The 27,996-nt window shown below is 34.1% G+C and overlaps 1 protein-coding gene across 5 annotated transcripts in view; it reads left to right on the top strand.

Annotated features, from left to right (window-relative positions):
* ATG4C (autophagy related 4C cysteine peptidase) overlaps positions 1-26,553 on the top strand; it is a 69,630-nt gene extending 43,077 nt beyond the window's left edge. For all 5 annotated transcript variants that reach the window (XM_010949721.3, XM_074376361.1, XM_010949727.3 and 2 more), the window contains 5 exons: positions 3,199-3,335; positions 7,665-7,743; positions 8,404-8,480; positions 13,122-13,241; positions 26,163-26,553. In XM_010949721.3, coding sequence (XP_010948023.1) covers positions 3,199-3,335; positions 7,665-7,743; positions 8,404-8,480; positions 13,122-13,241; positions 26,163-26,330 — 581 coding nt within the window. In that variant the 3' untranslated portion in view covers positions 26,331-26,553. The remainder of the gene's footprint in view (positions 1-3,198; positions 3,336-7,664; positions 7,744-8,403; positions 8,481-13,121; positions 13,242-26,162) is intronic.
* Positions 26,554-27,996: the final 1,443 nt, after the last annotated feature.

Here is a 27,996-nt window from a genome sequence, read left to right as displayed (position 1 = left end):
TCAATTTCTAAGTGGTTTATGTAATTTGAAGTAGATCTTAAGATTTTTAACATTGGTATTTAAACTTCTAAAAGGAGAGTTTATATTGGTGGAGTGTATTTGGATAGATTGTAGGGTTAGATTCTTTCTTGTGCTCTATTTTCTCTCCACTAGTGGTATCATGTCCACATGCATACTCATTCATTCTTGACTCCTCTCAATGCTTATATCTAGTTAGTCAACCAAAATTTAGTAAATTATACCTTAAAAAAATGCTTCTGAAATCTTTTCTCTCTTCTTCACTCTCATTGGTTTAAATCAAACCCGTACCTCTACCTTGGACTTTAATTTGAATTCCCTTTCTTTCTTTCCTTTTTCTGATTCATCTGATCAAAAGAAATTGATCGTGTCCCCTAATTTAAAAACCTATGACTGCCCATTAAGTCTCGTCTCAAGTATTGTAACATATAAAGCACATGAAGTCCTTTATCATTTGTCCTGACCTACATTTCCAGCATTACCTCCCAACACTGTCTTCCATGTTGATATACCAAAGTATCATCAAACTTCAAGCCATTCCTTGGACATATTACTATCTTTTCCCATGTCTTTGCACATATTATTGCCTCTGCTTAGAATGCCCCCTTATTAAAATGCTTTTTGTTGACTCTTACTCATTCTTTAGCAACTCACTCAAAGGTTACACCTTTGGTGAAGCCTTTCCCAATTCCTGTCAGGTAGAATTAGTTTATTATTTTGTGGTTGGTAACATTTTGAAAATACCTCCATTAAATATGACACTTGTAATTCACTTGTATTATCACCTGTGCTTATCTGTATCTTCCTGTAGCTCAATGACTGTTAAGGTAGCAGGTGTTGGGGAAAGGTATCAGAATCACTTGATTGGGAATCACTGCCGTAGTGAGCCTGTGTTATGGAACTGGACTTTTTCATAGCCCTTACATACGTTGGAAGTGGAGGAAGAACACAAAAATGATTGAGCCAGACACTGTGAAATCAGGATCTTATTTGCTATTATACTTCCCTGGCATAGAAGACTTCAATAAATAGTTGGCCCTCAATAAGTGTGTGTTGAATGAAGCTGAAGGCTAAGAGGCATTTAATAAGGAAGAAATGGTTGTGTATACTAGTGGAAATATTACTACTTTGCCTTACTTGTTTCTGAAGGAAGTAGACCTCCGAGGGGAAAGCCCATTTGATTGGAGTGTGTATGCATTCAGAAAAGTCAGAGATAGGAATGGTCATGAGTGTGCTACCTCGGAAAAGTGAGAGAATTTAAAGGTTTATAATTAGAGGCTATTACTGAGTAGTTAGGCAGAAGTAAGGTGATAGAATTGAAACATGGGAAAAACTATTGTGGCAATTTTGTAGCTTCGTTTTAGACTGACTGTGGGAAGTAGGGAAGCTGGTGAACAGGAGAATTTGATAGCTCATCATCTAAATTTGGAATTTAAAGGGAAGACCTGGGACAGAGTGGTAGAATTTGTTTATCAGCTAACTGGAATAGTAAAAGAGTTTGCTGACAGGGACTGTGGGTGTAAAGTAAGTTTTGAATAAAGCTTTTTTGTTGAACAAGACAAAATAAAGTTTTGTCTGTATTTGCTTCCACCAAATCCACCCATTTTCTCTTGAATTACCCCCTTAGGCTGTCACACTCATCACTCTGCCAAAACTGCTCTTGTCAGTAACCTAATCTTGCTAAATCCCGTGGGTCACTTCTCAGCCTTTACATCACGCAGTCTGTCTGCAGCATTTAACGCTGTTCACTGCTTCCTCCTCCTTTTAACGTTTTGTATACTTAAGTTTCCAGAACATCATGCTTCAGGTTTTCCTTCCACCGTGAGTCCACTCCTTCATAGCCTCCTTTGCTGGTTCTTCCTCATCTTCCTGATCTCTGAAGTTGTTGGTGTGTTGTGCCCAGTCTTTAGATCTCATCTCTTTCTCTGTGTACACACATTTGGATTTACCCATCTCTTGGCTTTACAGTCCCATCTGTATGTTGCCAAATCCCAAATTTGTAGGTCCATCCTGGACCTGTCGCCAAATGCAGGCTTTTGTCCTTAACTGCCTACTTGTCTTCCCTGCTTGCATGTCTAATAGATATCTCAGACTTAGCATGTCTGAAACTGAATTCCCAATCCTCCTTCCTATATTTTCCCTTCCTACACTCTTTGTTTTTGTAAATGGCAGGTCACTTACTGTTTGCTTATACCAAAACCACTCAAATCATCCATGACTCCTTTTTTTCTCTCACATCTTGTGTTTAATGTATTAGGGAGTTCTTCATCTTCAACTGATCACTTTTCATCACCTCCACATGATCTTCCCATGACCGTTCCCTATCTTGACAATTACTGCCTTTGTTCAGGCTACCATTATCTCTTGCTAGATTCCTGCAGTGGCTTTCTAACTTCTCTGTGCTTCAACTTTTGCCCTCTGCAGTCTGTTCTGAACACAGAAACCAGACAGGTAAAGTGTAGAGTCCTGAAAATCTCTTCATTGGCTTCCTATCTCAAAGTTAAAACTGAAGTCTTTACAGTGGCCTTTAAGAGCTCCCGCAGTGTGTCTTCATTCTCTCCCAATCTGTATCTTTATCTCCTAGCCTCATTTCCACCACTGTGCCCCTTGCTCACTTCCTGCAGAGGCACTGGCCTCTTGTTCCTGGAACAAGCTGGCTCTGTTTCTGCCTTAAGGCATTTGCACTTGCTGATCTTTCTGTCTAGAATGCTCTTCCGCCAGGTATCTGCATTTCTTTGTTTCTTACTTTAAGTCTTGACTTCCTTACTGTCTTATTTTATGTTGCCCCCTTCTCAACATTCCCTGTCCATCTTTCTCCCTTTTTTTCTTCAAAGCATCCATCGCCATCAGACATAGCTTGTATTTTACTTATTTATTGTCTATTTCCCTGTGTTAGAGGGTGTGCTCTTTGAGGGAAGGGATTTTTCTCTATTTTGCTCACTGTTGAAGCTCCAGTGCCATTTGGTAGCTACTTGAATGCATATGCATATGGAATGCATATGGTAGCTATTGAATGCATAAATGAGGTAGGTATTTTTTTTTGCTCATTGAGACCTTGTTAGTGATGTCAGAAATAAGATGACTGGCCAGTGGCAGTGGAGAGGTGGGGAGATTAGGGTACAGATGCTTCTGAAAACAATTTTTGTAAAATTTAATACATATTCGTTGTGTTTTTCTCAGTTTACAGTTCTGATGTAATTGATAAACAGTGTGCCTCCCTGGCCTCTGATAATACAGATGACAAAGCTGTTATTATTCTAGTTCCTGTTAGACTTGGTGGAGAAAGGACCAATGCCGACTACTTAGATTTTGTAAAGGTATGAAATAAGAGCTAAAAACATTTTAAGGCAATGCCAGCTAATATGAAAAACAGTTTGCAGTCTTTTTTCTATTAAGTGGATAGTGATGATTTTATAGTTGTAGATTGTAAAGTTTGACATTAGAGATTTTAAATTTCAGTATTATAAGATCAGATGTGATTTGAAGAGTAAGATGTTCTATGACAAAATAAAAAGCCTTTTAATCTTTGCAGCTAATCGGGGGATACAGTGCAGCTATAATCATAATCTGTAATATGTCTACAGTTCCCGTTATCCTTATTTGTGATTTATAAAAGTATGTACCTTTGTTAATTCATAAAACCCTCATTAAACTATGTCTAGGTAATTATTGAAGTGAAATGAGTTTTTTATTTCTTCTGCGTTGTCTCCTATTTTGTTTCCTGTGCTGCCATAAGGGTCATAAGTAGGTAGAATACTTGTTTATAGACAGAAATGATGAAGATAGTATGAGGGGAAGTTCCAACTTTATTTTTTTCGTATTAACCAGTTAAAAAAAGTCTGTTCTATTTTAGAACAAAACCTGTGTAATTATGTTATCTTGTTGTCAAAAAACTTTTACATTTGAAATACTTCGTTTCTGGTTAAGAGTGTAATATTTGTATTATTTTCATAGTTTTAATAAAATCAAGTCCAGAGATGGAATTTCTCTTTGAATGGAGTGTTACGGCATATAGTAAATCTTGAAATAAAGTCTAGGTTTGTTCCTCATGTGAAGCATTAATCCCATATTGTGGTCCCTATGTATGTAGGTAGAACATATATTCTCACTACAGATTGTAATGATTCTAAAAATCTAGAGCAGTTATTTTCAATATGTGGTATATGGAAGTCTCCCAGCTGGTATATTGGCTTTTCCTAGTAGTTACTAAGATTTTACAGGCATACTTGGTACTAATAAATATCAGTACTATACCAATGACATAGGAATTCCCTAGGTAAAAGTGGGGTTTTGATTTCTAAATTTGGACTCTTTAATAGACTTATTAGTGGAAGGTGAGAAGTTATGAACCATTTCATCTAGTGACTCCACTGAGGGTTCTGAGACTTCTGGCATGTTGTCATGTGTCTGTTGGTTGTAACCTAATCATGGATTCCCTCTGCCTCCTCTACTACCATGCTGAGACAGAAGCTTGGGACTGACTCTTTTGCCAAACCCCTATTCCTGGTGAAATGGGCTGCAGATGACTTTGAGGCATGTTTCATCTGGTGAGGGCTTTGCTATTTAGTGGTATTGATAGTAGTTATCAATGGCAGGACTGCTTAATGCTCTTGAGTGATTCGTTGGAATCTGAATTATAGTGAAACAAACTACTGCTAACTGTTAAGGTGAGCCTTAGTACCTAGCATATAGGAGTTGCTCAACAAAATTCAACTCCATATTTGTGTAACACTTTCAATACAGATTTATCTCATTTTGCCCTCACAATAGTTGGGAACTGGATTGTCTTTATAAAACAGAAATGACAGAAATTAAGTGATATATTCAAGTTTAAATAGCAAACTGGTGACAGCGACCAGAACTTTCATTGTTTCTCATATTTTCCCCTAAAATATGGACTTTATAAAATGTAACATTTCTTTGAGCTTCTAATAATCTAATTTATGCTATAGTCCACCTTTAGAGTATTGACTATTGAGACATTTAAAATTTTCCATTATCAGGTAACAATGTCTGAAATGGCTGAGTAAAGTAGTTTTATGTTAGGTGTTATGCTTGGTCAGAGGGTTGGGTCAAAAGCCAAAATGCGAGCATGTAAAGAGTTATTCATTTAGAAGTGAAAAAATAGTGTCTCTGGTAGCCCTGAAAGAAGAATAATCTTCCTCTATTTCCTCTTCCATTTCCATTTACTTTTCTTCTCCTCCTTCTCCTGTCTCCCCACCTCCTTCCCCTCCACCTCCATCACCATCCCAGCCCCTCCCCTCCCACCTCTCTCCCCACTCTTCTTCCTCTTCCTTCTTTGTCAGCAGATTGTACATAATATTCTCTAAATTTCACCATTCAGTTCTTTTTTTTTTAATTTATTAATCAAGGTAATTCCACAGTATTTCAGAGATGGTACCATCCCCTGCTACATGCTGTAAGGAGAAAGAAATCTGGTGTGGTGCTTTATCAGCCCTTTGCACAGGAAGTTTATTCATTTATTTATTATTTTTTTTAAAGGGGGCCTGGAATGAGGAAAATCCAATATATTCTCTTTCTTCAGCAAGACAAATTAGGACTTTCCTTTTTGACTGATTACTTCAGTCTTATTTATTGCTTCATGGATACAGCTCAATCAATTCTCACCACTAGATAACTGTGAAAGAGCTTTTTTAGGAACTGAAAACTGTTTCAAGTTTCCAAAGATATAGCTTCTTATATGTAATGGCATTTTAGCTCTTAATCTGCTTCTAAGTGTTTATTGCTAAATCTGCTCTATTCTGTTGCAAAGGAAATATAGATGTCAGGAACCAAAGTCTTTCTTCCGTTCCCTGAAATCATTATTTTTCTGAGGAGGGTCAGTGATGATTCTTGCCATGTACTTTTTTCTTTCTTTTTTTTTTTTTTTTTTCTTGGCTGTGAGGGACTTAGAACTTTCACTTCCTCATGGGTCTCTACATCAGAAACATTGTATTTTAGCTGATCAGGTTTTCTCAGATTAAAGTAAGGCACTGTAATTGTGTTAGGGATTTTCATTTAGGGAGAAGGCAATAGAACAATAGAACTGTTAATGGAATGGTAACAATAGAATAATTATTATTATTATCAAGGTTTTTGCTATAATTTTATCTTTATTTTTTCTCTTAGCTCTAAAATTTTAACTTAATATGCCTTCTCTGTTTTATTTAGTTTTTTTTTTTCAGTTGCAGTTCTCCTTTCCAAAAAAACCTCTATGATGTTTTCACAAGACTGAAAATATACGAGATTGTTCTATTAGAGGGTTATTTATAGCAGTGAGAACCTGGAAACAACTTAAATATTTGTAATGGAGACTGTAAAGCATATTTTGTTATTTTCATAAAATAGAGTATTTTACAGCCATTAAGTATTATAATGTAGATCTATATTTATTGTCAGGAAAAGATGTTTATGAGGTAACAAGTGACAACATTTACAACAGCATATGTTGTATGATGCCATATATATAAAATTGTATTTGTAAATCTATATCTGAGTATATGTACTATAGACAGATGTCAAGAAGGTATTCCCCTAAATGTTAGTAACAATGAACTCATGAGTTTTGGGGTTTGGGGGAATTTTTTCTTCTTGATTTATTTCCTGTGTGTGTTTTTTCAGTGACCACATTATTTTTAAGAAAGTAATTAAGTTTAAATAAAACTCTGGTTTGTTTACTTGCTAAAGGAAAAAAAAAAGCATTTGTTCATATGTTCTTAATTTTTATATGTTCTAGATTTTGAAACATCCTCTCATTTAAGAGAAGGAAAGTTTAACTATTGTTTGATACTTTTGGGGTTTTATAACATATACTTTATCGTTATTAGTGTTTTCTAACATAATATGTGCTAAAATTAATGCAAGAACTACTGACAGGATATTAATTGTTTCCACTGAGCATGTTTTTAATTGACTCCACTCCATGGATATGTTTTTTAAAAAAGTATTAAATTATTTGGTCCAGCTTATATATAATTCTGCTTAGAATAGATGCTGAGGGAAATAATAAATGATTTACTGAGGTTATCACTGATATTTTATGATTGCTAAAATAAATTGGCTTTAAATACAATAATAATGATTATTTTTCTTGGATTAAATTGTTTTTGTTAGTCTTTATATTTATTCCAAATGAAGTTGCATAAAAATTTTGTCAAGTGAATGCAGTTGATTAAAAATGGTTTTTAGTTTGGGGTTCTAAGACTCAAGGTTCAATGAAAACAGTAACAATGTCTAATAAATTATTTCTAGCATTTCAAAAAGCCTTATGAAAATATTACATTGATCCCACCAAGGCTGTACTAGCCAACTGAAAGGCCAAATGTTTTATCTTTGGCAGGAATTTTATTGGCTTTCTGTAATTACATTGTTTACCTCTGTATCTGACACATAGTAGTTGTTTAATGTTGTTGAGTGACATGCTAATCAGAAGATTTAATTTAGTCGTGTTAATGTTGAGTGATTTAAAGAAAATGGAAGATAGTTTGGTAGACAAAAGGATTTCAGAACATGGGGGCAAATGTAATAAAAATAAAACTGGTGGTGAAAAATTTGGGAACTGCTACTATTAGTAATACAAAATTGGTTGTTTTGAATAATTACCATTTGTCTCTTGGCTCTAAATCTGAATTAATTTCTTTTGGCAGGGTATTTTAAGCCTTGAATATTGCGTAGGTATTATTGGTGGCAAGCCTAAACAGTCATATTACTTTGCTGGATTTCAAGGTTAGTGACATAGTGAAATATATTTCTTCACTGTTTTCTTTTAAAAGTTGGAAATTTAATATAGGATCATCTAGAAACAGGATGATTAACGGAGCAAAATGAGTACCTTATAAATTCATCAGTCCTACCATAGCCACTCATTTGTCATTTGGTCCACAACATAATTGGATTCTGTAAAAATGTATGTTTAATTTCTGTTATTGCATAAACAAGGCATAATTTATTGGCTTTACTAAACTTCAGAAGACATTGCTGCCACATTCTGGCAGTTGCTGTTTACATATTTACTTTTTACCAGTTTTAGTGGTGCTAGTTGATGATAAAATGACAAGCAATATGTTCTTCCTGTCAGGATAAAGTAGTGCGATACATTTTTCATATGCAAACTGTAGAATATAATTGTGTGTTTTTGAAAGTAATTTTATCACTAAAAATTAAATGACAGTCTCATCACTTTATAAAAATTCTGCTTATACAAGCATATTTGATTATGCAAAAGTTAATCTGTTCTGTGCAAACCTATGTTTCAGTCAATGAATATCAGTCTGGCAAGCTGTTACTCCCAGATTTTTTTCATCTATTCTACATAGAAATTGGATTGTAAGCAGTGTAATAATAAGGTGTTTTTTGAATTACTTGTCTTCTGTTTTGTCCTTGTAGATGACAGTTTGATTTACATGGATCCTCATTACTGCCAATCTTTTGTAGATGTCAGCATAAAGGATTTCCCTCTTGAGGTATTGTGGATAAAGAGCTGGTACTGTTTTCTTACCATTTGAAGCAAACTAATTGTTTAGAGATGTGCTCGGCAGCCATGCTTTTATGGTATTTCATTTACAAGTTAATAATAAATACTCTACTAATTTATAAAACCGTAATCCATGCAGTGGTCAAAGGTTAAATAATTTGTTGCTGAATTTTAATTTATAATACACTTTCTTCTTCATTTATCTTTGTCTCTAACCTGTTAAGATACCCTAGCCCCACTGAAATAAATGATCAAGCCTCCAAGTAATTTTGTACATATACAGCTGAACAGTACTGAAGAATTTAAAATATTAGGCATGTTTAAAAAAAGGAAGAAAGGGGGAAGAAAGAAAAATAAAGAAGATGATGGAGCTGGGTTAGAATGACAAAGTGATTGAAGGAGATTATCTGCTAAATTATCTTGCTTTAAATATAGTAATTAAGTCTTAGCCTCTAGTTAAGTTTTCATGAGCTTTAGTTGTGTTTCTAATATTTGTTTTAGCTTTGACTTCTTAAACTCTTCTTTTCCTTTATGTTAATCATTTCCTGATGCAGTATTTTAATTCAGAAAATTTTGAGAGTGTGCCAGTGAAACAAGTGGTTATTACATGATTTGGGTCCTTGTTTTCCCGGTTGATGCTTCTACAGACTTTTAAAATAATTTTAATCACTTGAGTGGCATGGATCACTAATTCTCAAGAGCTTGACAAGTTGGAAATGTGATTTAGTACTTTGTTTTAGTAATAGCTTGCTAGCTAATATTAATACCTAAAAAGTATTTAAGAGGTGAATCATGAAAATGGATAAACTGCAAGATTAAAAGCTGGTTCTAAAGGATGTATAATTTAGAATGTACTATAAAACAGCCTAGCATGTTTGTAGATTATTACCTCAAGTGAAGTACAAGCATCTTGAGGCCAGAGATTAGCTTTGCTTTCTACTTTCTTCCCTTATAGTATCTTGCATTTAAACCTTAATGACTATTTCTAGTTGACATTGATAATGTGGGAGGCACTGTAGAATTGTGCTGTGCGAACCACACTGTAACTCTCTTTCTGCTGCATTGTGGTCTTGTTGCACTGATTTCTATGTCTAAGTTTATTTCCAATGTATGTGTGTCAAATTGACTCCTTAAAAAAGTAGATACTTGAGATTCAGATGGAAATTTGTCCATAGTGTTCTAGTATTGTCTAAAACAGGCAAATTAAAAGATTATTAGTGTTGATTATTTTGGCTAATAGAAAGAGACTATTCCCCTGCTATTTTGAGAGATGCTACAAAGATGCCAGGTCAGTGAATATCCTGGTTATGTCTACATGATCGATGTTAGGAATGTTGCAGCTCATTGTTGGAAGACCTTGCAACACTTCACCAGTGAGTCAGTAAAAGCTTGAAGTGGGGTGTAGTGAGAGTGGAAAAGAAGAATTGATTTTAAGAGACTTTGTAAAGTAAAATTTGGTGAAATTAGGTAACTTCTTAAATGCACAGAAGCATTTATTCTTATTTATTGGGATACAAAGAAAGTGGTTTAAGATGGGCTTTAGCAGTTGGGGTATATTGAACTGTGGGTTCCCATTGTCAGTGGTTAGGACAGAGCAGAGTTTCAGTTGTTGGGATGAGAGGACTAGTGGATATACATTTTCTTATACATATTTATAATGTATGTGTGTGTGTATATGCATGTATGTATGTGTGTGTGTATATATATATATATTTAATAAGTTAAGATTTCTTAAACCAGAGACTGTTGCTTTGTTTATATATGATATACTTTCAGAATGACTGATTCTAACTCTTTACAAATACTGATGCTGTTACATTTTTTAGGTAATATTGTATTAACTTAATATCAATATTCTATTAATAAGCTAAGAAAAGCCTTATTAACAGCTATGTTAGTCTCTTCTGATTCCTGGGCCCCCAGTTCTAAGCTTTAGGTTTTAGGAGGTTCATGCAGTGGTGACTATTTTAATCTATCCTGGTAATTCAGAGGATAGTGGCGTTAAAGCTATTAGAATGATGTGATGTGATTAGATAGATGAGTGAATTCATCAGTGAAAGATGTACCCTTTATGAATTACACATGTGCACTGCAGTTAGTGGGAGGTGGTTTTTAGTAGGGGTGTATTCTCTGATTAATTATCTTAGGAAGCTTTATCTAAATCACCAAGAAAGCACACCTACACTTAAAGTATTTGTTTTAGTGTTCTTTGTATGTTTAGGTAATAGAATCCACTATTCCAGATAATAAACCTAGAGCAGTGCCTAGCATTTAGTAGGTGCCTAATAACTAAATTTGTTGAGGCAGCAAACAAATAATGTATTAAAAAATGAAATAAATGGGAATTGAGTCATTGTGGCCCATTTTTTAGAAATTTCATTGTCACAGAAGTGTATCCAGTGAATACTTGCTAAAATGTGTTTTCTGTGAAGTAGACACTGCTATTTTTACCAATCATCAGAATTTTTAAATTAGAAATCTAAGTGCATAGCTCAGAGAATTATCACAAAGTGAACATAGCTGTGTAATGCCACTTGGAAAAATATTTTAAAGTCTAACATATCCTACAGTACACAGAAATAATTCTGAATTATAGATTGATGGTGGTTTGATTCTGGAGTCTTCTTAGGTGAACAAAAGAATATAACTTAAATGGTGTAAAATGCCTCTCCTGCAGTGTGAGTCCTAGTACTCATGTAGTGACACCCAATAGCAGTTTCAGTTTTCAGTCATCAAAGATTTATATCTGTGTTTCTATGAATAATTTAAAAAGTTCTTTGCAGGTTCCAAAACAACCATGATTAACTATTTAGTGTTTGTCATTATTATCTATGATGATTGAAGCAACACAGTGAAACAGCAATAAGCCTATTCTGGTTTAGTCTTAATGGTTCTTACATAAATACTTTAATCAATGCTTTAATATGATTTAGGGCACCCAGGTAGGTGAGTCTATTGGATCGTACAAACTTTGACCCCCCTTCCTTATCCCCAAGTAGCAAAAACTAAATAAACATTCCTTATTATTAGCTTTGAAAGGGTTGGACAAATTACATTTTTTAGATAACTTGTATGTAGAATAATTTTTTTTTTTTTGCAAATATGACCTAGATCTCACTATAAAGTAAGTGTTAACTAAGCATTTCATAAAAGTCATAATTTTGAAAGCACATTTGTTTGGTCTATGTTTACTAGCATGATGTTGGGCTTGAATTTATATGTGACTGAGTTATACGTAAGGGAAAGAAAGCAGCTTGAATGTACTCATTTTATATATCCTCTGATGATAATATGGGATATTAGTTGGATCACTAGCATGTAGGGGGCGAGAAAAGAGCGATTTTGATGGATTTACCATGAATATGAATATGAATGCCTATATTTTTCTGCATTTTCATAGTTTCAAGTTGAAATCCGTTAGTCTTAGGCATTAACTGTAGGGAAATTTTAAGTTCATGAGTTCAGATCCAGCCTAGATTATTTCTTGGTCTTGTTCTTTAATTCAAAAATACAAAATATACAATGAAGAATTCCCCATCTGCTCAGTTTTCTCCCTCTCCTGTAAACTTGTTAATTTTTGTATATCCTTATGCAAATATGAATACATATGAATATATATATTTATGGCCCTCCTTTTTTTACATAAACATCTTTTTTTATACATACAAAAAATGACAGTAGCATCCATGAGTTTTTATTAATGATGGGTATCTGAGCAGTCCAACAGTTAAAAAAATTTTTTTGTAAATAAAGTACTAGAATGTAGTGATGATGAAAAAAAGATTGGAATTATTAGCTTTATATTCTGCCCTTTTCCTACTTTTGCATTCTCTTTAAAGATCCCAGACTCTGCTAATAGTCACAGCGTATTAGCAAGAGCGGAGGGTCTAGAGCAGCCTCCACAGCCCGTTTATATCTTTGGCACTGTGACCGCTTGAGAAAAGTGAACTAAGGAACAGGAGGACTGGTAAGGAGGAGGGCAAGGACTATAGAATAATTTTCACCTGTATCCTGTATGGGACTAAACAAGAACTGGAGGTAAAGCACAGGAGAAGAGTGGGTTGGGAAAATACGCATTATGCACTAATTGTGTCAATTGCTTAAACTCTCAAGTTGACCTCTTTTTGTATCCTTGTGGAACATTTTCATGAACTTGTGTATTTGTTTACAAAGTCTTGGTATTCTTATGAAAAGGTTTATAAATGTTAAAAACTTTAACCAGACTTAATTGCACTTTTATAGAAATGGCTAACTTGACATTCTATTCTAACTTCTAAACCAGTATTAGCATATTCATGTCTTTTTCAGAGATGCATTTTTTCCTCCCTTCTGCAAGTCGTAGAAATGCACGCCACTTTTGACACACTTGCTTTCTTTTGCAGAATGGCACTGATGTTGCGTAAGGTGGAGATTTGGTGAATTGATTATACACAATGTTGGCTCTCATGTTTTACAGCTTTGGAGATTGGAAAGGATCATCTGCATAGGATAGACTAAAACACCATTTGAAAGCATGTGTATAGTTTGGAGAAAAGCTAGAGAGCAAATTTTTAATTAAGTAATGTTTTTGTATATACTTAAGTCCATCGAATAAAACTAAATTAATCCTAAAGAACTTTTAAAATTGCAGACATTCCACTGCCCTTCTCCCAAAAAGATGTCATTTCGAAAAATGGATCCTAGCTGTACGGTAGGATTTTACTGTCGAAATGTTCAGGACTTCAAACGAGCTTCTGAAGAAATCACTAAGGTACTTTTATTTTAAATATTATAATAATATTTATAAACGACCTAATTCTTAATCGAGATAGCCTATCAGAAGACAAAAATGTATAAATTATGATACTTTAAAAATTTCCCCTTGAATGTTAATATTATTAGGGATATTGTGAACCAGAAAATACAACTATTTGGGGATTCCTGAGGCTAATGAAACCTTAACCTACTGACCAGTTGAAAGTATTGACTGCTCCACTAGGTGGCACTGTTGAAGTAAAAATCGCTGCAAACTTTAGCCATGTGCAAGCAATTAGGTTATATTTTATTTGAAGAGAATTTTAAAAGGGCAATACCTTAGGGGGTAGAAAAAAATTAATGAAGTATTTGATCAAGCCAAACTGCGCATTATTTCTTGTTAGTCCAAGTGCTTCTTTGATTTTTTTAAAGAGAAATGGTATTTTTGGATTTCTCAGAACTGCTTTAACAATGAGCTGTGTTGTTACCTTCCAATAAGCTTTATTAATCTGATCTGTTCTACTTATAGGATCTTTGAAATAGGTTTATTTAACTTCTCTTATTACCTTTAAACTTCTGCATTTTTCTGGTCCTTGAGTACTGCTAAAACATTTAGAGGGCTTTAAGGTCTGTCTATATTTAGTACTTTAGAAAATAAAAAAGATTACTTATTTAGGAAGTAAGCATAATTGAATAACTCTCTTTATTAGTATGAATAGTCATAGGTTATCCCTTTATAGTAAGTAAAACCAATACTAGAATCATTTTGGGGAATTTTCAACAAGCTCAGATATAATAGTATGCCTTATTACTGCTTTACTTTCAATTAATTTTATTCAGGAAAATGGACATAGTGGGTTGAAATTTTCTTTTTACAATGTAAGAATAGAATGAAAAAGTTAAATAGAAAGTTTCATATAAGCTTAAGTTTAGTTTACTTGACCTGCCATGTAAAAGAGGAAATTTAACAGGAACATGACAGAAAAATGAATGAGGAGAGGATAAAATGAGATATGTGAGAACCTTTCCTTATTCCTCATTTCTCACAGTTGTCTTTTCACTCTCCTCTTCAGCCTGAAAGTCCAAGCGAACATAAGAAAATATGTATGCTTCATTTTCCTCCTCTTTTATTACTTGAAATTAGTATATACATTTGTGTATTTCAGTTTGACAATTCTCTGTCTTTATTAAATATCATGTGTGTGCTAAAATACACAAACACAGATGATATTGTGATACAGGTTGATGTTGATGAACATTTTCCTTTAAAAAGTCCCATTTCTGTTTCCATTTGTTTATTTTCTACCTGGGTTAAAGTTAGTGTGTTTAGAACAATAAAATAGTCTACTTCTGTTTCTGAATGGAAACAAGCCAAATTATTACTACCAAATTGAAAAAAGTTCACAAGTCAGTTACATGTTGATATTTTCTGATTAAAAACATAGCTTTTGTGGTTTTTTATAGTAATAGTTATAGCTTTTACACTGGAAAGATAGTTAGGAATTATTGCTCTTGATGCATTCAAGTAATATGAAATATTAAAGCAAAGAGAAACCATATTGAAATACCATTTGGAAGTACTGAGAATTTTGCCAGAGTCAATTACCTTTGCTTTAATTGTACTGTTCTTAAGTTAATAGGTTTTTGTAGCAGGATCAAAAACTCACTTTGTCAATTAATAACTTGATCATTTACTTTTGTTTGGAAGATTGTAAGTTAAGCGGTTTTCCTCCTTAAAAACTGAAATTGGCATTTGTAGTTAAACTGTTACTTTTTAAAAAAAATTAAAACATCTTAAATTATTTGTTTTTACGTAGGATAGATTTTCAGTTTTCTCATTTTGTAAATGAGGCCAGGTAGTCTAGATTCTCATGTTTAATTTGTAGTGCTATATGAATGGATATTCCCATGCTTATACTATATGATTTTTTAAATGTTAATAAAAATTGTTTAATTAATTCAGTGTATAGCAGAGCTCAATCCAGCAAATATCTGAATAACTATCATGTTGAAAGAATAAAATGACCAAGCCATAATCCTTGCTTTTGCCCTCAAGTAGCATTTATAGTTCAGGAGGTAGAATAAGACAGATAAACATGTATTACATTGAATGTGATAAGCATCCATAGAGAAATAGAAATAAATTTATAGGGGAAGGAAGGGTGTTAAAATGAGAGAGAGATCATATCCAAGTCGAAGTTTTTTATTGTGATGGTGGTATTTAATATTGGCCCTAAAGTGCAGGCTTAATTTCTGTTGGCTCAGGGAGGTGGGTGAGTACTTGTTCAAGCAGAGGAAATACCAAGAGGAAAGGTATTGGAAAAGAAAAAAATAGAGCTTATCTAGAGAATGGCAAATAGTCCAATTTGTTAGGTGCCTTGGATACATATAGGGCAGGCTTTCTATCTTCTGACTGCCTGTATCAGAATCCCTAGAGGTATACCCATAAACAACACATACTGTTTTGTAAGTTCTTGAACTTTTCATTAATTATATATTGAGGTAAAAGTTTTTATATCCTTCTGCAGCTTGCTTTTTTCATTTGCTAGTGACTTAGAGATTTTAGCTGTTCATGTTGATTTAACTTATTCATTTAAACTGCTGAATAGTAGTACATTTTATAATATACTATATTTTTTTAATCTAAACTTTTAAAAAATTGAACTATAGTTGATGTATATTATGTAAATTACAAGTATACAATGTAGTGATTCACAACTTTAAAGGTTATACTCCATTTATGGTTATAAAATGTTGGCTACATTCTCCATGTTGTACAATTTATCCTTGTAGCTTATTTTATACCTAATAGTTTGTACCTTCTAATCCCCTACACCTCTACTGCCCCTCCCCTGTCCCTCTCCCCACTGGTAACCACTAGTTTGTTCTCTGTATCTGTGAATCTGCTCTTTTTTTTGTTCTATTCACTAGTTTGTTACTTTTTAGATTCCACATATAAGTGATATACAGTATTTGTCTTTCTCTGTCTGACTTACTTCTCTTAGCATAATGCCCTCCAACTCTATCATGTTACAGCAGATAGCAAAACTTTATTCTTATTTATGGCTGGGTAGTATTCCATATACCACATCTTCTTTATCCATTCATCTGTTGATGGACACTTAGGTTGCTTCCATATCTCGGCAGTTGTAAATAGTGCTGCCAAGAACACTGCGTTGCATGTATACTCAACATCAAAACACCAGACAACCTACAGTAGCCTCTTGGAAATGCCCTTCTGTTTCAAGGATTCTGTTGTTTTCCTGTTCCTGCAATTCTCTTCTCACAGATACGCTCATGGTTCCCTTCCTCACTTCTTTCAGGCTTTTGCTCAAACGTCACCTTTAAGGATTCCCTGGCCACCCTTTATACATTTGTTATTTCTCTCTTTCCTTGTTTTATTTTCCTCCTTAGCACATTCATGTAAGTACACACACACACACAAGTATGTGTATATACATGCTGTATCATATATAAACACATTATGCTCATTTAATACATTTGTCATATTTCTACTCCACTGGAATGTAATCTCGATAAAGGCAGGGATGTTTGTTGGTTTTGTATATTATTGTGTCTCCAATGCCTAGAAATGCCTGTCACATTGTAGGACTTCAATAAATATTTGTTGAATGAAGGAATGAATTAAAGAGACTAAGTTTGTCTTACTTATAAATTAGCAAGGAGCACGGTGATTGAATTAATGTAGCAAATCCAGGATACTTTCACCTATTTCTTCTATTGTATTTACCTTGAATTGCTGTGTGCTTTATCTTCCTTTATAATAGTCTATTATGACATAACTCAAATATGTTGGAGCCAAAAATTAATCTTCATTCTTATCAAAGTAATACATACACATATCTTAAAAAGTAAAATTGCAGTAAGTCTTATGCTGAAAAACAGGAATCCTTTGCTGTGTTACTCCTCAGTCCAGAGTGCCTCCTCAGACATAGTTTCTTTAGGTTTTTACCCTGACATTTCTAATGCTTAAGATTTTTATGCTTATTCTGCCATTTCTTGAATTTGTCTGTTTTAGATATTATTTCCATTATGTATTAGTTCGATCTTACCACATTTGAGGATTAGCTCTCTTCTCATACCCGTTCACCCCATTTCTCAGTGTCCTCCTGCAGAGTTTGGGTAAATTACTACTCAGTGTTTACGTTAATATACCTCCATAGTGTTGTTCACTCATCCCATAGTGTGCTATGCTTACATTTCTTTTTCCTCTAACCTTTATTTTCTTGGAGTTAATGCTACCTCTCCCCTTTTTATTTCCTTAGTTTTCTTTGTACCTACTGATATTTTTCTAAATTTTCACCACCATTTTCATTGTCAGATACCGAGCAGCAAATTTTTCATGAATATAAATATAAGAAAATCTGTCCTTTTTCTTCTTTCCTTCCTTTTCTGGAGACTTTGCTCTCTCAGTTTTCTGTTTGCTCCAGTCTTCACTGTTCCCGAGACCTAATGCAGAATCGTCCATTTGGAACTTCCTCATGCTACTTTTCTGAATTGGATCCCCTGTCATCTGAATCTCTGCTTAGTTTATTCCCTTTTGCTGAAGCATAGTTTCTAGTACCTTCCTAAGAAAAGGATGCACAGATGATAAAGTTTTTGAATTCTTGCATGTCTGACCATCTTTATCTTTTAGTTTATCGATAATTTAACAGTATAGAATTCGATGTTGAAAATAATTCCCCCCACCCCCAAACTTCAGAGACATTGCTCTGCTCCCTTCTAGCATTTAGTGTTGCTGTTGAGAAGTTTAATGCCATTCTGAATTCTTTCCCTCTGAATGTAAACATTTTTCTCTTTGAAAGTTTTCGGGTTTGAACTTTTATTGCTTCATCTCATTGCTGTGTATCCTTGGCCACATTGCTTAACCTCTCTGTACATCAGTTTTCTCATGGAATGAAAATAATAAGAGCTGCCTCTCTCTGCAGCATCATTATGAAGACTAAAGGATTATGAGATTAGTGCTGAGTTTATAGTAGGCACTATATAACTTGATAGCTATTATTATTTATTCCTAGTATTATGAAATTTCATTATGTGTCTGGTTTGCATTCTTTTTCCTTGATTGTCCTATTTCCTTCCATTCTGAGAAGTTTTCTTAAAATTAAAAAAATATTATTTCCTCTCTTTTGTTTTCTTCATTCTTTCTTTCTGGAATTCTTACTATACAGTTGTTGGATCATCTGAATTGCTTCTCTAATTTTCCTGTATTTTTTCCTTGTATTTTCCATGTCTTTATCTTTTTGTATTAGGATAGATTCTCCACTCTAGCTTCTAACTCTTCTATTGTTCTCAAATTTCAATTGTGATATTTACATTTCTAGGAGTTACTTATGTTTTTATCATTTTTCATAGCATTCTTTCTTTTTTTTTTTTTTTATGGATGTATTCACTCCTGTTCTCCCCAAGGAAAATAATAATTTTGAAATTTTCTTTCATTTCTTTTGCTTTTTATGTTCCTTAGGGATCCTTTTTATCTTTTGTTTTGTTTCTGTTTTTTGTTTTAATCTTCCAGTTTTCTGTTTGATGCTTCCCCCCAAATGACTGGTGATTGTCTGTGTCTGTTTGTACTTAAGAGCGGGGCACTAAAGAGCTAGTGGAAGTTCTGTGTGTTTGAGTATGGCTTCGTAGCTGGTGACTTTTGTACCAGGGTGATTGGGTGATGAGCCTTCCTTTTTACTAGGTGACCCCTAAATGTTACTAAGCTGTAATCTTTTCTCTAGAGTCGTTTTATTTTTTCAAAGTACTGCCATCTCTGTGCAATGTACACTGCCTGCTGATGCTCCAGGAGCAGGAAGTGTGAAGGATGCTGAGGGCCTTACAGTTTAGTATTTTAGACTGTCACTTATTCCCTCAGCTTTTGGAGTCATCACTGTGCCTGGCATATTAGAGTCCATATCTGTATTTGATTTTTCTAATGAATAAATCTTGATATTTTTGTGTTTGGATGGCCAGTGGGGAGCAAAGAGGGGTATTGCTTGTGAGGAGGGACCTGGGAAATGAGGCTTATATATAAGCTTTTAATCAGCTTCATTGTTTTCAGTTTAGTGTCTCATCCCTGTTTCTGCACCTTTATGTACTGTTCCTCTCCAAGTTCTCTAAGAGCAAGGGTGAACTTGCTCACCTCTCGTAGGTATCTTGCCAACACATCTCCTTCCCAGCCACTGAACTCACATTGTATCTGCTCTGCTGTCTGATGTAGATTATTTTATCTTGTCTCATAACCTCCTTTTCCTCCTTTTCTTTTCACTTGTTCTCAGCCGAATGATTATTATCAAATGAAATACTCCTATTCAATGATAAACTTACCACCATATAATAATGCTAATGTTTGAAGCCAGAGAATGTCGAATAAAAATGTCTTAGGTAATTAATCGTTTAATCAATACAGGAAAAAATGTTTGCACATGGCCAGTTGTCCTCTAGCTATGGAACAAATTTATATTACAGCCACTGAATCCTTGAAATCCAACATATGTTAGAGCTTAAATTCAATGCAAAGCTAACATTTCTTGAGTCCTTACCCCTATATCAGATACTGTGCTAAATAAGCACTTTATATACATTATTTTATTTAATCTACACAAACCTTCTGAGGTAGGCACTGTTATCTCCATTGTACAGATGAGGAATCTTATACTGAGAGAGGTTCAGTCATTTTCACAAAGGTTCCCAACTAAGAAATGGTAGTTTAGACCTCAGACGTTTTAACTTGGGAGTCTGTACTCATAAGTCCTGTTCTGTGCAGTCTTCTGCTTATGCTTCAATCCACGGTCTGGACAGTTGACTGTCTGATCTTTATTTCAGGTAATGGCTAACTGATTATTTTCCTTAGAAGTCTCTTCAGTTTCAGTTTTTGGACAGAGCTTTATTGTTTAAAAAAAAAAAAGCTTTTCTTATATTGACTTGAAATCAGCCTCCATGTAACTTTTCTTTCTTAGTCTCATAGAGTCAGAAAATAAGTTTGCTTCCTCTTCTAGCACAAACGTTCCCCTTTCCTCCAGTGGTACACAGTTTCCCATACCCATTGCTATTTTGGTAAATGTCTTTTTGTAAACACTTTAGTGTTTCAGGTTTATGTTCATGATGATATTTCCCCTCCTTCTAGTTCTATATTCTTCATGTGAAACTGAGGGATATTTTTCCTTCATAGGTCTTTTTTACTTCTGAGATTTAATGATAGGAGCTCTTGATTTCTTTTAACATCTTCAGGGACTTATTTAGTTGGGAAGATATGAAATGGATATTAAAGACAAATGACTATAAAAGAATGTATTTAATGATCTAATATTAAATAAATGCCTGAAGTCTAATATAATAATGACAACAGCAAACATGATAGACGCCAGGTGATCTCAGTACTTTACATATATTAGATGATTTAATCCTCATAACAGCTGTGAGGTAGATACTATCGATACTGATACTTTATAGCTTAGGAAAATGAGGCAGTCTGGTTAAGTAACTTGCCCAGCGTCACATAGTTTGTAAGTATCAGCCAAGTTTTGAACTGCAACTGTCTAAGGTCCATAGTCCATGTTTGTAATACTTACACCATACTTGACAAATCTGTAGGACTTTGGAGAAAGGTGTAATCATTGTGGACTGAGATACTTATCAGTGGAACTTGTGCTGGAATTTTAAGGTCTGACAGAGTTTGTACAATCTGAAGGGAAGTATGAAGGACAGCTGGGTGATAGAAACATCGTGAGCAGAAACAGCAAGGTAGAATGTTATGGGATGTTTATGCTGGAATGTTTAAGGGAACAGTGAAGCCAAATTGCTTGTTCATGTGACTAAGAAGGGCCTGTGCGATCTGGCTCTTGTGTTCCACTTTCCTCTTTTCTTCTACCCTTAACCACACTCGCTTCCTTTCTGTCTTGGACATGCTAAGTGTGCTGGCGTCCCACGCCTTTGTGCTCGCTGGGTTTTCTGCCTGGAGCGCTCTTCTCCCAGAACATTTATGTCTGACTCCCTATTGTCATTCAGCTCTCAGCTTGGCCTTTTCTGACCACAGAACCTACAAAAGCCTTTCAGTCCTTCCTCACCACATTACCCTGTTTTATTTTTTATCATAGCACTCCTCTCTGAATGGTGTGTAAATACCACTGGTTACCTGTTTAATATCCATCTCTCCTTTTTTGTCAAGAGAATCCTGATTTTGTCTGAGGTGACAATGTGCCCACCCAAATACTCATTTTCTTAGTGTGCCTTGTATTTAAGTACAGTTTGGCCAGTGAAATATAAGTGACTGTGCTGGGAGTGTCTGGGAGGCTTTTGCTCTCGGATGAAGTAGGCTATGGGTGCAGTGCTGCCACCCTGCTTAAATTCACCTGCCGCCGCCTTGAATGCTGATTCAACACCTGGAGGAGACTCAGCAGTCCATGTGATCATGAGGGGAAGGCCAAGGGAATTACAGAAACTGATCATCATCAGTTAACCAAAGCTAGCCACGTCAGACTTTTTGTTGTGTGGAAAAACAATTCCCGTTACTCAGAGCCATTGCTAATGGTTGTTTTTTATTTTATTTTTCTTATTTGGTGACAAAAACATTCCTAACTTATATAAATGATGTTACCAATGATAGTAATAGAGAAGTCTGGAAGGGAGCTAATTTGGGGAGGGAGAAATGATCATTTTATTTTGGAAGGATCAATTTGAGTTGATAGTGCAACGTCTCCACTTACTGTTAGGGGTGGTATAGTATAAAGGTTATATGGAACCAGACTGCTTAAGCCTGTGTCTTGGCTCTGTCAGTTACTAGCTGTGTGGCCTTGTACAGGTCCCCTAGCCACTCAACATTTCAGTTACCTTATCCATAAAACATGAATGACAAGAAAGCCTAACAGACAAAATGGTTGAAACTGAGAGTGGCTAATATTTTTAAGAGAGAGGATTTAGAATATACAGAGAAGGTAAAGGATCCATAATTGATTAATATCTGTACTTTGGAATGCAGGAAGAAGTGGGCTCAAAGAAAGAGGTAAAGAAAAAATAATTCAGAAAATACAAGGAGAAAAGTAAAATATTATAGAAATCAAGGAAAGTGAATATTTTAAGGAAGAAATGCTCAGCAATGCTGATTGCTGTAGAAATATAAAGAGAATAGAAACTGATAAAAGGCCTTTTTACTTGAGGACTAGAAGAGTATTTTCAGTAATATAGTAAGGGCTAAAAGTTCAGTTACAAGGATTTAAGATTGAGTAATGAGGAGCGACAGTGGAGTCAGCATCACGTGCACATTTAACTTACTTCAGTTCAGTGACATGAACTGTAATAAAAAAACAAGAATATTTGTCCATGTGTACTCTTTATTATATAATGTACATTGCTATATACTATATTGTACAATTTATACAGGTTACTGAACAGGGTTGTATACACAGAAGTAGGCATTAACACCTTTTAAGCAATGAAAGGCTTTTTGTAGGTAATTTTGACTGTATTGATTTTGTCTATATTTGATTTTCACATTAAGGGCTGACTTTAGAACGTAACCCCTACACATGTAGCTCCACTGTGGTCAGTAGAGACCACACAGGTGTGTAGGCTGCTGTGCATGGGGCCTGATTGGACGTGTCTGGTGGCAGAGGTAGTGGGAACAGTTGTGGCTGGGGAGAAGCATCCATCTCCTGGTTCTCCTTCTGTTCCTACTCACAATTGCCAGCTTTTATGATGGAAGAAATTGCTTCATTTCTGCCCTCCAGATTTTTCCTTTGTAAATTCTGAAAACTGTTTACTTAGCACATAGGAAAAATGATATAAAATATTTGACCTCTTGAAAAGATATGTTTTGCCTTTTAGATAATAAATCTGCTTCAGTTTATCTTTAGATATCTTAGTAAAACAGAACAGAGGACTTGCCCCCTATAACTTCCTCCAAAGTTATTGTTGAGGAAACTATGGAAACTCCTTTTGAAAAGGAACTATGAAATAGTAAATTCAACTGTCTTAAATTAAAAAAAAAAAATTGGTTTTCTCCTAACTGTACAGAAAGTACGTTGGAAAGTTTAGAAAATAGAAGTGAAAAAAAATCACCAAGTCTTTCATTCAGAGACAACCGTTAATATTTTGTTGCATTTCCTTCTAGTCTTTTAAAAGTACACGTTTAAAATTATGTTCACAAAACTGAGATTAAATTTTATATATCATGCTGTATTCTGTTTTTCCTTTAAATATTATATAATAAATACTTCCCCAAGTTATTAAATAACTTCTATTATCTTTATTTTGTGTAGTATCTCAATTGATATAATACCCCAAGTCATATAGTTAACTTAATTTGGAATTTTTTAAATGTAGACTTTATATTACCCATTGCAGAGGGGCTTTAAAAGGTTTTGACGGTGTGTCCTGTTTTGTAGTATTAAAAACTAAACTTTTCATTTCTAATAGAAGTTCAAATCAGTGCTTTTTCTTTAAAACATGTGAAAATTTCTTGATATGATGCTTAGAGCTATAAAAAGCATTTAAAGGCATGTTGGTAAGTCAGCAGCCCAATGATTCATTATCAGTTTCTCTCCCTTTGTTGTTGGTGCTATTGTTGTGTCATCTTGGGAAAGCAATTTAAATTCTTTGGGTCTCAGTTTTCCCATTTATAAAATAAGAATGAGCTAGATAACTTAAGTCTCCTTTGGTATTCCCATTCTTATTTGTCCTAAATTTACTTCTTCCCTGTCATGTCATAGTTATGTGATGATAGGTTATCACTTACATTACCCACCTCAATTGTGTATGTGTGTGTGTGCGCGCGCGTGTGTGTGTGTGTGTGTGTGTGTATGTGGGATCATACAGTATGTAGCCTTTTCAGATTGGCTTCTTTCACTTGGTAATAAGCACTTAAGTTTCCTCCATGTCTGTTCATGACTTGATAGCTCATTTTGCTTACTGCTGAGCAATTGTCTCTTGTCTGGCTGTACCACAGCTTATCCATTCACCTACGAAGAAAATCTTTGTTGTTTCCAAGTTTTCACAGTTATGACTAAAGCTGCCAAAAACATTTGTGTGCAAGTGTTTGTGTGGACATAACTTTTCAACTCAGTTGAGTAAACCTTTAATATATTTTTCATCTCACAATCTTGAAAAATATCTAAAGTAAACTTAGAAAAGTAAGGAAATGGTAATTCTCAAAGCCTGAATCAATAAATATGCATAAGGAGGCCTTACATTGCAGGTGGGTTTGCAAAAAGTAGGTGCATTTTACAATTAAAGGATTGAGAGTTTCTTTCTAACATTTTGCCTTGGGGCACAGATTTGGATCTTAGTTGATGAACAACTAATAAACCTAAATGTCTTATTTCTTGAGTTTGAAAGAAAGATTGAAGAGATGATAATGTTAGCTCTGCTATGTTGAGTTGAAAACGATACAGTGATACCTGCCCACTGGACTTTTACAGTGATAATAATTAAATTAATATAAAACAATAACAGTTTTGGACTGTATTTCAGCCACTGGCTGGAGGTGAAAGATGAGTGATCAGATGCCAGCCCCCTCTTCTCTTATTTATCATTTCATGTTTTTGCCCATCTGTCTCCCTTTTTTTTTTATAGAATGTAAGTAAAATAAATTTCAGAAGTATAAAAATTAGAAACACAATGTGAATTCTAGGATCAGATTTTCATCACATCTAGTTTTTTTAAGTACTTGATTATTTTTAAATGGTTCATTTCTATTCATTTAGGAAATGTATTTCATATTAACTGTCTCATTGGAATATTTTTAACTTAACATTGTGTCTGTATCCTAGGGCTACATTTTTATCTTAGCCATGTTTCAAGAGAATCTATAAATGTATATATAAGAATTTGATGGTCCTTCAGTTGAGTATTGACATTTGGGAGAATTTAGTTTTTACTCCATACATTATCCTTTAAAAACATTGTATTTAATTGATCATGATTATTGATGTTTCAGTACTGTTGATACTTTTTTCAACACTCTTTGTAACTCACATTAACTTTTCAGAATCCTTAAAAGTCCTGGTTACCTATAGAAACATTTATTTCTAGAAAAACATCATTCAGAATTTTTATTCACTTTTAAATGAAAATCATTTTCATGTTCTAATAGACTTTAACAGAAAGATTTAAATGGTTTAGAATGGGTTGTTGGCTTGTCAATAAACCCCAAATTGACAGAGGTTATATAAAGGTTGTCAGTGTTCCCACAAAATTCCAGGTATTACTTATTTTACTTCCAAATTATGTAATGTACCTTTAGAAGGTAATATGTAAAGTATGGATTATTACTGTGTATTAGACCACTGTTTTTCATGTTGACTAGATTATTCCAGAAATATTTTTTTCAAATATAGGCATCTTTGAAAAGACTAAACTTAAATTTAAAAAATAACTTATTTTTTTTGGTCATTTTAGCATTTCTCTGAGGTAAGGAGATTGGATATCTTCTGCCCAGTTTTATAGGTTAGAGTGATTTGTCCAAGGGTGCATCAAAGTAGGTTTGTAGAATGGAGATTAGAATGGATCTTCTGACTTAGTTTAATTTTTTTTTCTGTTATGGCACCAATCTTCCACCATATTTTTACTGTAATCAGTGATAACATTTTGTTTCATTGTCTATCACCACCAAAAGAAGATAAATCTTAACTCATTAGTAAGCCTTCAGACTAACGTGACCAGAAGACTTTACTTTGGGGAGTTTTGGGTAGGAATGCTAATATGCTTAATTTTTGATGATCTAATCTTAATGGGGAAGCAGGTATTTAGTTATAAATAAACTATCCAGTGCTGATAACTTTTGTTTTTTTAGCCGGAGCAGTGAAGCAGTAGCACTGGATAGAAATAAATGAGAGAAGCTAACAAGAGAGATTCAGGGCTAAAACATTAGGTTTCATTATATAGACCTGCTGTGCACTATTGCCTCCAATAAGGGATTCTTCTGTACTTTCTGTTACAGATGCTGAAAATTTCTTCTAAGGAGAAATATCCCTTATTTACTTTTGTAAATGGTCATTCCAGAGACTATGATTTTACATCTACTACAACCAATGAAGAAGACCTTTTCTCAGAGGATGAAAAGGAAAGATTAAAACGATTTAGTACAGAAGAGTTTGTCTTGCTTTAAAGACTAGCACATTTGTGCTTGATGAGAAGAAATCCTTTGAAGGAGGAAATACGAAGAGAAACAAGTCTACTTGAAACTGGTTTATTTTCACAAATATCTTAATTTTATATGTTCTTTAAAAAAAGAACATTTGAAAATATACAAGTTTTAAAGATATTTTTCTGAAAGAGAAATGACTTAGTGAATCTTGATTTCTAATAAATATCAAGTGATTCTGGCTGCATTCCTGTTTCCCTGAGATATACTAATGATAACTCTACCTTAACTGCAAGTCTTCCAGTCCTCAAATTCTTCTACTTGAGTCCACTATCCTCTTAAAGGTTTTGTGATGTTGGCCCTCAAATTGGGATCACCATATAGTTTCAAAAGCTCAAGTTTATACTAATGACCAGAAGACCAGAGAATGAATCTTCAACACTGCCTAAGCTGCTCAATATTAATGCAACCAAACCAAAGGATGCTTTTGGATATATCTTGATATATTAAATAGTAATTTTTAGCTGTGATATGAATCAATTATATAAGCAGAATTTTGAGTTAAGGTAATACTTAGCAATATGATTTTGTAATGGCTCCTCATTTTGCTTGCCATGGAGTCTTCTCTGAGGATTGAATATAAAGTATTGGTATTCCCCCCAAATTTAAAAATTATGTTATTAATAATAACCAATCAGACAGATAAAAGCAAAATTATATTTCCTATCTCAAAAATGAAATTTTATAGAAACTCTACTCATTATGCAGTTTTTAAATCTAAAGATAAGTACCAAGAAAGATATCAATAGATATGCCTCTATGTGATTTTTGCTATTTGTATAAATCAGTGTAATGTGTTTAGAAGCTGAGGCCATCTATAAGGTGAATCTGCCTTAAGTGTATTAAAGGCAAATTTGTGATATAAAAGTGTAAGAGTTATTATTGAACCAAGATTATAAAATAAGTACTTTAATAAAGATATAAGAACATAAAATGCCTTTGTTTTAGTTTTGATGGGATTATTTTAATCCTTTCATTTGAAAAATCATTATCTTAAATGAATTCCGCTTATTTATAATGAAGGCAAATAATATTATTGCTCTGAAAGCAAAATATTAACTTATTTTATGAAGCTTCCATGTTTCAATGTGGAAAGGTGACTTATAAAGACATAAAATTGTGTATCATTTAAAGCCATTGATTTTTTTTTTCCCCATCAGAGAGCCTATTTGTTAAGTTTAGAGTTGCATGCAAAACTGAAACAGGGTGGGCAGATTGCTTTGGTGTACCTGATGAGAGAAATCAGGTTTGGCATTTCTCAGTGAGGATGGTTTACTGAATTGAAAAAATAGTCAGAAACCTAAAATTTTCCTTTACCCTAGATAAAATCTGGACAAATTAAGGCCAGTACTGATTTTCCTAGAATGCCAAAGCAGTACAGGAACAAGAAGCCAGTAGTGTGCCTGATTTTATACACTGCAGTTCCCTCATCTAAATTATTGCAATTGGTATTCCTACACACCTGCAGTAGTGACAGGATTCTACAACAAAGGCATCAAATGCGAGTACCGTATCTTCAAGTGAATCAGACCTGATTGTAAGTGTTCTCTTACAAGAGCTATATACAAGCTTAGAATTACGGGATAGCATTTTGTTATTTTCTCAGCACATTTGGGGATCATTTTAAAGT

This window comes from Camelus bactrianus, chromosome 13, assembly GCF_048773025.1.
Source record: "Camelus bactrianus isolate YW-2024 breed Bactrian camel chromosome 13, ASM4877302v1, whole genome shotgun sequence".
NCBI classification, from domain to species: Eukaryota; Metazoa; Chordata; class Mammalia; order Artiodactyla; family Camelidae; genus Camelus; species Camelus bactrianus.
The sequence above is the reverse complement of the archived record's forward strand: the minus strand, read 5'-3'. Positions and strand labels throughout refer to the sequence as shown.